General features: G+C 47.4%; 1 protein-coding gene across 2 annotated transcripts; it reads left to right on the top strand.

Annotated features, from left to right (window-relative positions):
* Positions 1-558: 558 nt before the first annotated feature.
* GOT1L1 (glutamic-oxaloacetic transaminase 1 like 1) lies at positions 559-6,322 on the top strand. Of its 2 annotated transcripts, none has more exons than XM_033225576.1 (9): positions 559-783; positions 1,791-1,972; positions 2,934-3,045; positions 3,305-3,414; positions 3,634-3,726; positions 3,821-3,971; positions 4,742-4,907; positions 5,387-5,529; positions 6,118-6,322. In XM_033225576.1, the coding sequence occupies exons 1-9, from the start codon at positions 669-671 to the stop codon at positions 6,291-6,293; spliced, it is 1,248 nt and encodes a 415-aa protein (XP_033081467.1). In that variant the 5' UTR covers positions 559-668; the 3' UTR covers positions 6,294-6,322. The 2 variants fall into 2 exon arrangements, with proteins under 2 accessions (XP_033081467.1, XP_033081476.1); XM_033225585.1 differs by having other exon boundaries at positions 3,637-3,726; positions 6,118-6,317.
* The last annotated feature ends 6,493 nt before the right edge of the window (positions 6,323-12,815 follow it).

The raw sequence follows: 12,815 nt of genomic DNA, 5'->3' as shown, positions 1-12,815 counted from the left end.
GGAAGAAAACAGTTCTTGCTTTCTATTCCTTTTTAAATCTGGGGCATTTTGCGAAATGGAAATTAACGCCTCGACTTGCATTGCTGTGTGATCTGGGGTTTTCACTTCTGCACGGGAAGCCCTGCCTCGCTTATTGGCTGCCTGCCTTGCCCTATGTCTTTTTTTTTAATTTGTGTAAATGTGTGGAGTACAAGTGTAATTTTGTTAGATGTATACATCACATAGTGGTGAAGTCAGGGCTTTTAGGGTATCCATAACCCCGATAATGTACATCATATCTGTTAAGTAATCTCCCATTATCCTTGCCCTGTTGTTGAAGCAGTTGGCTTGTTATTTTGGATTGAGCCACTTGGTGCTAGAGAAGAGAAGGCATTGAGTGAGGGAAACGTGCTTGGGAATTCTGGAGATTGTTATCCTGCCCTGCCCACTCTCTCAGGGGGTTCTCCTCAAGTACCCTGGAATGTTCCCGTGGCCCCTGTGGATCGCCACCACAAAGATCATGAGGTTCTGTTGTCCTGGCAACCAGTTGTCCAGTGCCTCTGCATTGGAGCTGCTAAGGTTCCAGGAAGAGGCAGGACTGCCCGGCCCAGCCTTGGAGGAAGACTTCTGGGCAGAAACGGAACACAGGAGCAGAGACATATAGTCTTGGCCCCAGTTTCATCTCAGTTATGCCCACCCTTTCAGTGTTCATGGATGTGCCCCTTGCTCACAAGCTAGAGGGCAGCTTGTTAAAGACCTACAAACAAGATGATTGCCCAAACAAGATGTTCTTAGCCTATAGAGGTAGATGCCTAGCAGTTCTGAAGTATAAGACTTAAGTGATGGTAACTGCCTCTAGGAGGACAGTGTTCCCTGCTGCAGGGGGAGAGGTGCAGCCCAAGCTTCTGCAGGTGGAGAGATCTTTTCTTATTAACAGAATTACCCAGTGGGGAAAAGTGCAGATAAGGTCCCAGGTCATGCCATGCTCTCTGCCCTTCTCTGGGGGCTTCTAGGGATTTGGTGAGAGCTATGTCCTCTTCCACAACTCTACGCTTGGGGGCCTGCAAGGCCATCCCACGCTTCTTCAGCCTCTTACCTCCTCTCTCTCTCTTTCTCTTCCTGTTCTTGAACCAAGAATGGTTCTCCAAATTGAGCCTTCTGATATGCAACTAGGGCTCCCCACTGTGAAAGTCAGGGTTAGCTTTATTTAGCTTCATCTACCTATAACTCTCATTTTGCATATTATTATTATTTTATTTATTTATTTATTTGTTTTTGGAGACAGGGCCTCACTCTGTGGCTCAGGCAGAAGTGCAGTGGCAAGATCTCAGCTCACTGCCACCCTTTGCCTCCTGGGCTCAAACCATCCTCCTGCCTCAGCCTCCTGAGTAGCTGGGACTACAGGCGCTGGCCACCATGTCTGGCTGTTTTGTACGTTTTTGTAGAGACAGGGTTTCATCATGTTGCCCAGGCTGGTCCTGAACTCCTGAACTCAAGTGATCCACCCACCTTAGCCTCCTGAAGTGCTGGGATTATAGGCTTGAGCCACCGATCCTGGGCTTGCATAATTTTTAACCTTTAAAATGGCATAGGTTTCAGTTGTCTTTTTTAAAAAGACAAAAATGATACACATTCACTAACAGCATATTGTTTTCATCAAGGAGAAAAGAAAAGGGAAAGTTGTATTTTCACGGGCACCTTTCCACAGCCCCACGGAGTCCAGGACAGACTTTTTTGCGGGCTGTCTGCAGAGCTCAGCCCCGGGGGCCCAAACCAGGCATCTGGAGCTTCCTCTGTGGTTTTCCTCACAGTCTGCATGACAAATGAAGGCCATCCCTGGGTTTCTCTTGTGGTGCAGAAGACCCGACTACAGATTTCACAGGATCCCTCCCTGAATTATGAGTACTTGCCCACCATGGGCCTGAAATCATTCATCCAGGCCTCTCTAGAACTCCTCTTTGGAAAGCACAGCCAAGCCATTGTGGAGAACAGGGTGAGAAGGCGGGCCCTCCCCTGGCTCATCCTGACAAAGAGAGGGGGGCTCTGGGTCTGCTCAACCTTAAACCCGAAAGGGACCTTGGAGGGCCCCCTGGTATTGATAAAGGAGATACCTGAGGCTCAGAGAGTCCACAGTTTTAGCCATAGAGTCAGGATCGGAATCCTAGTCCAGGTATTCCCTCCTCACACTGCTGATTTGAAAGCTCTTTCGAGATACAAATGATCTGAATTGGAGGTGGTGTTAGTATTCCCGTTACTGTTTTATTTTTTAATGTGTTTTATATATATATATATTTTGAGACAGAGTCTCACTCTCTCACCCAGGCTAGAGTGCAGTGGTGCCATCTTGGCTCACCGCAACCTCCACCTCCCGGGTTCAAGCAATTCTCGTGCTGCATCCTCCTGCGAAGCTGGAATCACAGGCGTGTGCCACCACGCCTGGCTAGTTTTTGTATTTTTTGTAGAGACAGGGTTTCCCCATGTTGGCCAGGCTAGTCTCAAACTCCTGGCCTCAGGGGATTCACCTACCTTGTCCTCCCAAAGTGCTGGGATTACAGGCATGAGCCACCGCGCCTGGCCTCCATTACTGTTTTAGTGTTATTTCTATTTCTTTTCATTTTTTAATGTTCATTTACTTATTATTTTTTTGAGATGGAGTCTCACTCTGTCACCCAGACTGGAGTGCAGTGGCCTGATCTCCGCTCACTGCAACCTCCGCCTCCCAGGTTCAAGTGATTCTCCTGCCTCAGCCTCTTGAGTAGCTGGGATTACAGGTGCGTGCCACCGCATCTGGCTAATTTTTGTATTTTTAGTAGAGACCAGGTTTCACCATGTTGGCCAGGCTGGTCTCAAATTCCTGACCTCAAGTGATCCACCCACCTTGGCCTCCCAAAGTGCTGGAATTACAGGTGTGAGCCACTGCGCCAGGCCTATTTCTGTCTATTTCTTGATGGCAGGTAGGGGGTGTACATACTGTTGGTGACAGTGGTGCCTTCCAGCTTGGGGTCCAGTTTCTCAGAGCTTGGCATAAGGATGCTCGTATAGTTTACATCATCTCTTCTCAAAAAGGTTAGTCTTACCCAAGATGAGGGCGATAGCAAATCCCCATCCCCTGTTCCTAATCCTCATCCCATTTGCCATCTTCACTGTTATCCTTCATTCTCTATCATGAGCAAAATGGCGGACAAGCCAAGCTATTTATGTCCTTTTCCTGTTAATGTCCCACCTTCAGCCAGTGACTCTCAGCCCCACACTCCAGTACCTCTTCCTCCGTCTTTCTGTTTCCCATGTACCAGTTAGTGGGGGGGGGGGGTTTGTGTTCCCACAGAACTGCATGGACTCGTCTTCCAGGACATGGGCTTTACAGTTTGTGAATACTCCATCTGGGACCCCAAGAAGCTATGCGTGGACCCCGACATATTCCTCAATGTGGTGGAGGTAGAGGGCCCCTGCTCACAAACTCCTCCCCAGAGCTGACTTACAGCCTAATGTTCCTCTCCTCCCCACACCTCTTAAGTCATCCAAGACCTTTTCCAGGTTTGAATTTGCCTGGCCCTTCAATGGTAACTAACATGGAGGAGGACTTCACCCCCAAATGCCCTGGGGCCACCACTCCTGGGTAAAGGTGAAGCCTGATGAGACTGTCTGTACTTGCAGCAGATCCCACATGGCTGTGTCCTTGTGATTGGGAACATTATCGACTGCAAGTTGACACCAAGTGGGTGGGCAAAGTTGGTGTCCATGATAAAGGTAAACCCAATCTCCCGCCCAGCCTTCCTGTCTTTGACTCTCTGCTCTCTCCTCCATCCGTCTCGTTCTTTTTTTGTTCTCCTTTCTCCTACAGAGCAAGCAGATATTCCCATTTTTTGATATTCCCTGTCAAGGTTTATACACCGGTGACTTGGAAGAAGATACTAGAATCTTACAATACTTTGTGTCTCAAGGCTTTGAGTTCTTCTGCAGCCAGTCTCTGTCCAAGAATTTTGGCATTTATGGTACGGTACAGGCAGAAGAAGGGAGGGTCTATTGCTGAAGTGGGGCCGCGGGAGCCAAGGACTCCAGGGAGAGCACTATAGAGGCAGAAGTGGGGAGCACTGAGCTAGAATTTTGTTCTGTTACTCAATCTAGCCACCCAACCCAACTTGACTTAGATCATTTCACCCCCTCAGGCCTCTGTTTCCTCAACTATAAGATGAGAAGGTGGGGCTGGCATGGTGGGTGACACTTGTAATCCCAGTTGACACTCCCAATCCCTCCTTTGGGAGGTCGAGGTTAGGTGATCACTTGAAGCCAGGAATTCAAGACCAGCCTGGGCAATACACCGAGACCCTGTCTCTACAAACAATTAAATCAGTTGGGCATAGTGGTACATACTGGTAGTCCTAGCTACCCGGGGGGCTGAGACAGGAGGACTGCTTAAGCCCAGGAGGTTGAAGTTGCAGTGAGCTATGATTCCACCATTGCACTCTAGCCTGGGTGACAGACAGAGAGATAGTCCCTTAAAAGAGAAAAAGGAAAGGAAAAAACAGAAGAGTAGAATTTAGTGATTTTTCAAGTTCCTTCCTCCTTTAAGACTCTGACTTATGGGTACTTTTGCTGGAAGGAGAGCCTCTGGCAACTTCTCGGAGCCTGAGTACCACCCTGGCTGGGCTGCGATGAGGGTGGCTCAACCCTTTTTTCTGCGAGGTTGGAGATTGAGATCTAGGTGAAGGCCTTAGGAGTGGAGGAAGGGGCTGAGGCTGAGGCTGTCTTCCCAACACTGCAGATGAAGGAGTGGGGATCCTAGTGGTGGTGGCAGTCAACAACCAGCAGCTGCTGGGTGTCCTCTCCCAGCTGAAGGGATTAGCCGAGGCCCTGTGGCTAAATCCTCCCAACACAGGTGCACGCATCATCACCTCCATCCTCTGCAACCCTGCTCTGCTGGCAGAATGGTAAGGGTGAGGGCAGGAAGGGATGGGAGAGGCCCTGGGCGCCTGCAGACCTACTGATCCACAGGATTCAGCAGGGTGCTTCTCTCCTGCCCATGTGACCTTTTTACTCCATTCATTTGTCAACATTTACTGAGGACCTGATGTATACCAATGGCGGTGCCTATACCAAGGGTTGCCTTAGGGGACAGAGTGATAGGACATTTGTTTTGCACCCGGGCCAATGTTATCTGAACTCTTACAGGTTGCTCGGAGGATTAGATAGCATCAGGGTCTTGCAACTCTGGCAAAATCTGCCTGGGAGCCTCCTTGGCTTGCTTAAATTAATAAGGGATCAAATCTCCCTCCCACTCATAATCATCCCAGAGCCTCAGGCACTCTGTTGGGGACCTTTGAAGGTAAAAAGAGTGGACTGGCAATGAGGGAGGTTTGAGGGCAAGGGGGTCCTCACGCCCTCCTTTCTCATTGTCCTTCCTTGGTAGGAAGCAGAGTCTAAAAGAAGCTGTAGAGAACATCATGCTAACCAAGGAAAAAGTGAAGGAGAAACTCCGGCTCCTGGGAACCCCTGGGTCCTGGGGTCACATCACTGAGCAGAGTGGGACCCATGGCTATCTTGGACTCAACTGTAAGGGTCTGGGGGCGGGTGTCCCCCTTTCTGGCCTTTGGCCTGTATTTGAGCATTAAACTGCACGGACTAGGTGACCAGTTCCTAGCTTCACTCCAGATTTTGATTCTGTCCTCTGGAAAATGGGCTGCTTTAAAGACACCTCTGGACCCCCAGAAGTACCGACACTCCCTATCCTTCATAAACCAGCCTGGGTGCCTGGTGCAGTGGCTCATGCCTGTAATCTCAACACTTTGGGAGGCCGAGGTGGGTGGATCCCCTGAGGTCAGGAGTTCGAGAACAGGCTAGCCAACACGGTGAAACCCTGTCTCTACTAAAAGAACAAAAAACAAAAAGTAGCTGGGCATGGTGGTGCATCCCGTAATCCTAGCTACTTGGGAGGCTGAGGCAGGAGAATCACTTGAACCTGGGAGGCGAAAGTTGCAGTGAGCCGACACTGCGCCATTGCACTCCAGCCTGGGCAACAAGATCAAAACTCCATCTCAATCAATCAATCAATCAGTAGAAAATGAGAAAAGAAACCAGCCTGGGCTAGAGGAGAATTGGAGATGGCCAGTCTCAGGATCTGAGACCTTGTCGTGATTTTAGCCCAGCAGGTGGAATACCTGGTCAGGAAGAAGCACATCTACATCCCCAAGAACAGTCGGATTAACTTCAGCTGCATCAATGCCAACAACATAAATTACATCACTGAGGGCATCAATGAGGCTGTCCTCCTCACAGAGGGCTCAGAGATATGTCTTCCAAAGGAAAAAAAACTCTGATTGGAATAAAACTTTAGTCTTTGCAAAAATCTTGTGCTGATTATTCATTGCTACAATTCATTTATTTACAAAGCACTTTCTTCACTTATTTATGAAGCAATGGTCTGGCCTCAGTACCGAGAAAGAGAGAGAGAGACAGAGAGAGAGAAAGAAAGGCCCGGAGGGGAAGGGTATATCTACCTTCATTGGCCATCTTATATTTATTGAACACCTACTACATTAAGGCCCTGAGCTGGCCATGAAAGGAAGTACAAAAACAGGTATGAACCAGCCTGTTTTCTCCAGACACTTACAGTCTAGTTGGGAGATAAGCCTTAGTCACATAAAACACTTAAGTAGCATTTTAAGGCTGAATGTGATAGAAGTCAGAATGTATAAACAGAAAATGTGCCAGGAATTTAGAAAAGAAATACCTCAAAGTGGGCCGGAAGAGATGGGGAGCATCTCATGAGGAGGTAGGACTTGATTGGGATATTGATAGATGAATGGATTGGATGAATAACAACTAATGGAAGCTGGAAGGATAACCTAGGTCAATAACAGCCAGAGCAAGTGTCACTGACATGATAAGAAAAAATAAATGTTTATCGGGCATCTACTAATACATGGGACTCTGTAAACCCCCAGTATACCAACAGGTGTATGACAAAGTTGGTGCCCTCCACTCTTGTTGGGGAGATACAATTTACGTGGTTGAAAGGAAAAACTCACTTTTCTCTGTCCTCTACTGTGATTCTCAATTCCGACACAAGATTGTATAGGGTTTTCCCCACACAATTAATTCAGTTATTTGGTGGACATCAGTTGGGTGTCTTAAAATTCAATAGATTATTATTTTTTCCTTTTCTTGAGACGGCGTCTCGCTCTGTCGCCCAGGCTGCAGTGCAGTTGCACAATCTCGGCTCACTGCAACCGCCACCTCCCAGGTTCGAGCGATTCTCTTGCCTCAGCTTCCCAAGTAGCTGGGACTACAGGTACGTGCCACCAGATCCGGCTAATTTTGGTATTTTTGTTAGAGACGGGGTTTCGCCATGTTGGCAAGGTTGGTCTTGGACTCCTGATCTCAAGTGATCCACCCGCCTTGGCCTCCAAAAGTGCTGGGATTACCGGTGTGAACCACCGTGCCCAGTTCAATTCAATAGATTCTGATACTATCTACCTGGAGTTAGCATCAAATTCCAGAGGTGAAGGACTCAGTTCTGCAAGACTATACCCCACTTCAGATGCCAGTCACATATCCAGTGGTGTGACCTGTGCATCTGCTATAAACTGGGGGTTCCTACCACTCCTTCCTTGGGTTTGATAATTTGCTAGAACAATTTGCACATCTCAGGAAAATAGTTTACTTACTAGATTATCAGTTTGTTATAAAAGGATACAACTCAGGAACAGCCAAATGGAAGACACACATAGGGAAAAGTGTGAGGAAAGGGGCGTGGAGCTTCCATGGTCTCTCCTCCGGGTTCCCCCTCCCAGTTCCTCCACGTGTTCGCTAACCTGGAAGCTCTCCCAAACCCTTTAGTTAGGGGCTTTTATGAAGGCTTCATTGCGTAGGCATGATGGACTGAAACACTGGCCATTATTGCTTAACTCAACCTCCACCCAGTCCCTCTCCTCTCCCTAGAGGTCACGGGTGGAGCTAAAAGGTCCAACCTTCTAATCACATTGTCAGCCCCTCCCACAACAAGTCAGCCATCCTTATGGGCTTTCCAACAGTGGCCTCGTTAACATAAACTCAGCTGTGGTTGAAGAAGTCTCATTAGGAGTAATAAACAGTGCTCCTTTCACTCTACACTTCTTAACGCTTTGGAAATTCCGAGGGTTTTGTTTTATTTTTTTGAGATGGAATTTCGGTCTTGTTGCCCAGGCTGGAGTGCAATGGCATTATCTCGGCTCACTGCAACCTCCGCCTCCTGGGTTCAAGCAATTCTCCTGCCTCAGCCTCCCAAGTAGCTGGGATTACAGGCATGCACCACCGCGCCTGCCTAATTTTGTATTATTATTATTATTTTTTTTTTACTAGAAATGGGGTTTCACCATGTTGGTCAGGCTGGGCTCGAACTCCTGCCTGACCTCAAGTAATCCACCTGGCTCAGCCTCCCAAAGTGCTGGGATTACAGGTGTGAGCCACTGCATCCGGCCTCCAAGGGTTTTTACGAGTTCTGTGCCAGAAACTGGACAGAGACCAAATCTATTTCTTATCATAAATTTCAATACCACAATGATAAAAATGTAGATAACAATAAAAGGTGGCCGGGCGCGGTGGCTCAAGCCTGTAATCCCAGCACTTTGGGAGGCCGAGACGGGCGGATCACGAGGTCAGGAGATCGAGACCATCCTGGCTAACATGGTGAAACCCCGTCTCTACTAAAAAATACAAAAAACTGGCCGGGCGCGGTGGCTCAAGCCTGTAATCCCAGCACTTTGGGAGGCCGAGACGGGCGGATCATGAGGTCAGGAGATCGAGACCCTCCTGGCTAACACGGTGAAACCCCGTCTCTACTAAAAATACAAAAAAACTAGCCGGGCGAGGTGGCGGGCGCCTGTAGTCCCAGCTACTCGGGAGGCTGAGGCAGGAGAATGGCGTAAACCCGGAGGCGGAGCTTGCAGTGAGCTGAGATCCGGCCACTGCACTCCAGCCTGGGCGACAGAGCGAGACTCCGCCTCAAAAAAAAAAAAAAAAAAAAAAAATACAAAAAACTAGTCGGGCGACATGGCGGGCGCCTGTAGTCCCAGCTGCTTGGGAGGCTGAGGCAGGAGAATGGCGTAAACCCGGGAGGCGGAGCTTGCAGTGAGCTGAGATCCGGCCACTGCACTCCAGCCTGGGCGGCAGAGCGAGACTCCGTCTCAAAAAAAAAAAAAAAAAAACAATAAAAGGTGACATGTAATAAGTGCTAATGACTGTTTTAGTAAAGGGTTACCCCAGGGGGACTTAGTTACCCAAACCCTGCATATTCCAAGGGTCTTCAGGACTGGGCCTCACTGGCTTCTGGGGTATGCATCCAGGCCCTTGAGTGTCCTACCCGGTAAGAGTATCTTTGTGGCTTAAGACTTTGGGATGCATCTATTAGTTTGACTTCTTGGGACTGGAGACTGAGCAGCTAAGTTCTGTTATATGGGTACTGCATGACTATGTAATCGATCCCCAATAAAAACTCTGGACACCAAGGCTTAGGGGGGCTTCCCTGGTTGGCAGCACTTCACACATGCTGTCACACACTGGTACTGAGAGAATTAAGCACTGTCTGTGTGAGTCCACTCAGTGAAGAAAACTGGAATTTTGTGCCTGGTTTCTCCCGGACTCCACCCTGTGCCTTTTTCCCTTGCTGATTTCACCCCGTTGCCTTTCACTGTAATAAACTGTAACCACAAGTGTAACAGCTATGCTGAGTCTTGTGAAAGCCTGCAGGTGGCCTCAGAGACCTCCAACACACCCGTTCAATTAGATTCAGAGCTGGGTTTAGCAGGAAGATTCAGGCAAGCCCATTTTCAGCTTCCTTGCATCCCCTGAGGATTGCTCCTGCAGGGAGTACAGATAAGTGATCAGCCTCATAGGGTTGGGCTTGAGATCCCAAAACCTGGCTGCCAAGGTTAGTAGGCTCCTGCCTGGAAAAGAAAGTCCCCTTCCCATAGACTGTAATTCTTATGAGAGGTAGCAGAGTGATATGGTTTGGCTGTGTCCCCACCCAAATCTCATCTTGAATTGTAGCTCCCATAATTCCCACATGTTGTGGGAGGGACCCACTGGGAGATAATTCAATCACGGGGGTGGTTTACCCCATACTGTTCCCGTGGTAGTGAATAAGTTTCATGAGATCTGATGGTTTTATAAGGATTTCCCCTTTCACTTGGCTCTCATTGTCTCTTATCTGCCACCGTGTAAGACGTGCCTTTTGCTTTCCTCCATGATTGTGAAACCTCCTCCGCCACGTGGAACCGTGAGTCCATTAAACCTCTTTTTCCTTATAAATTACTCAATCTCAGTATGTCTTTATTAGCAGTGTGAAAACAAGCTGATACACAGGGCATCTGAGTAGAGTTGATTGTGAGGAGGCTTGCAAGAAAGTTCATAGAACAAAGATAGCCATCTCCTCTGGCTTCCTGTTTAGAAAAGGGTTTTATTTTGAGCCCCTGTATTTGTCCACAGTCTCACGTTCTTCTTCAGGTCTTCTGATGGCTCCTTTGTCACCAGGTTCTAAAGACTGCTTGTCCCAATGTCAGAATAACTCTAGAGAACCCTCAGTGCTTGCAGATGGCAGGTTTTAACTATTCTCAAAGGCATACTAGCATGAGGAGATAATTTATTCAGCCAACGTTCTCCCCACCCTCCTGAGCCTAAGACAATAATGGACTCTCATGTTATGGAGGTCAGAAAGCTTTGAACTACTAAAGCAAGACCACTGTCTTTGACCTTTCATACTAGTGGCTTACTTGAGACACAAGGATTTCTAGTGTACCCAGCCCAGGATGCTGGCAGGATTTGGCAGAGAGACTGGTTGTCTTCTCAGCCTTTGTTCGTAATTGGCTTCCATACCCCACTATTGACTTCACACTCAAGATTCACTTCAACCTTTCTTGAAAGTTTTTTTCTATCCAAATCACCTCTTTTTTTTCTTTTTTTTAATACAGAGTCTCGCTCCGTCAACCAGGTTGGAGTTCAGTGGCACGATCTTGGCTCACTGTAACCTCCTCCTACCGGGTTCAAGCAATTCTCCTGTCTCAGCCTCCTGAGTAGCTGGGATTACAGGCGCCTGCCACCAAGCCCAACTAATTTTTGTATTTTTAGTAGAGACAGGGTTTCACCTTGTTGGTCAGGCTGGTCTTGAACTCCTGACCTCAGGGGATCCACCCGCCTCAGCCTCTCAAAGTGTTGGGATTATAGGCATGAGCCACCATGCCCGGCCTAAATCACCTCTTAAAGTTAGTTTCAGATACCTGGTTACTTTTATTTATTTATTTATTCTTGTGCTTTAGCCACCTGAATAGCTGGGACTACAGGGGTATGCCACCATTCCCGACCAATTTTTGTATTTTTTGTAGAGACAGGGTTTCACCATGTTGGGCAGGCTGGTCTCGAACTCCTGATCTCAGGTAATCTGCCCGCCTCAGCCTCCCAAAGTGCTGGGATTACGGGTGTGAGCCACCATGCCTGACCTTTGTTTAAAGTATTAATGATTTTAAATGTTTTATTGTAAACATTTGCAAACACAGTAGGAAGAATTATGAGTCTCCTTATATCCATCATCCAGTGTCCATGATTGCATTGTAGGTAACCTTGAGGCTGCAGTGAGCAACGAAAATGCCACTGCACTCCAGCCTGGGAGAGAAAGTGAGACCGTGTCTCAAAAAAATAAAAAAAATAGGCCGGGCGCGGTGGCTCAAGTCTGTAATCCCAGCACTTTGGAAGGCCGAGGCGGGCGGATCATGAGGTCAGGAGATCGAGACCATCCTGGCTAACCCAGTGAAACCCCGTCTCTACTAAAAAATACAAAAAACTAGCCGGGCGAGGTGGTGGGCGCCTGTAGTCCCAGCTACTTGGGAGGCTGAGGCAGGAGAATGGTGTAAACCTGGGAGGCGGAGCTTGCAGTGAGCTGAGATCCGGCCACTGCACTCCAGCCTGGGCGACAGAGCGAGACTCCGTCTCAAAAATAAATAAACAATAAAACAATAAAATAAAATAAAATAAATAAAAATGACAAGGGAATGAAAATGGCACACTAGAAAATGTCTATTTAACACAAAAGGGCCTGGCATGGTGGCTCACGCCTGTAATCCCAACACTTTGGGAGGCTGAGGCAGACGGATCACCTGAGGTCGGGAGTTGGAGACTTTTAATAGTCCAGTTTCAACAATGGGTAGAACAAAACAGAAGGTTAACAAGAAAACAGAAGACTTGAACAACACTACAAACGACCTAGACCTAAAACATGTCTATAAACCACTCCACCCAACAACAGAAGTGCATGTGAACATTCTCCAGTATAGGTCATAAAACAAGCCTCAATAAATTTAAAAAGATTGAAATTATATAAAGTATATTCTCCAACCACAATGGGATGAAATTAGAAATCAGTAACAGAAGGAAAGCTGGGAGATTAATAAATACATGGAAATTAAACAGCATACTCCTAAATAACCAATGGGTCAAGGAAGAAATCACAAGAGAAATTGGAAAATACTTTGAGATGAACAAATGTGAATATAACATAGCAAAACTTATGAGAGAAAGTAAAAGCAGTGCTTAGAAGGAAATTTATAGCTGTAAATGTCTTATTTTGAAAAAATAAATATGATCTGGCAATTCCACTTCTGAGATACAATTCAGTCCATAGCGGTGTGGCTTATATCAGATGACATAAACTGAAGTAGCTGGTAGATATGGAGGGGGGTGTTTGTGTGTTATGTATTTCTACATGGCTCTGTTTAACTAGGTGCCAGTTGTCTGTATTCACTTTCTTGCAGAAGAAACCACATATAAGTTATGCTCAAACTGTTCCCTAACATATCAACAGTATTGGAACA

Source organism: Trachypithecus francoisi, unplaced genomic scaffold, assembly GCF_009764315.1.
Source record: "Trachypithecus francoisi isolate TF-2019V2 unplaced genomic scaffold, Tfra_2.0 Contig01440, whole genome shotgun sequence".
Lineage (NCBI taxonomy): Eukaryota > Metazoa > Chordata > Mammalia > Primates > Cercopithecidae > Trachypithecus > Trachypithecus francoisi.
Note: the sequence above shows the minus strand (reverse complement) of the source record. Positions and strands in the feature narration are given on the sequence as shown.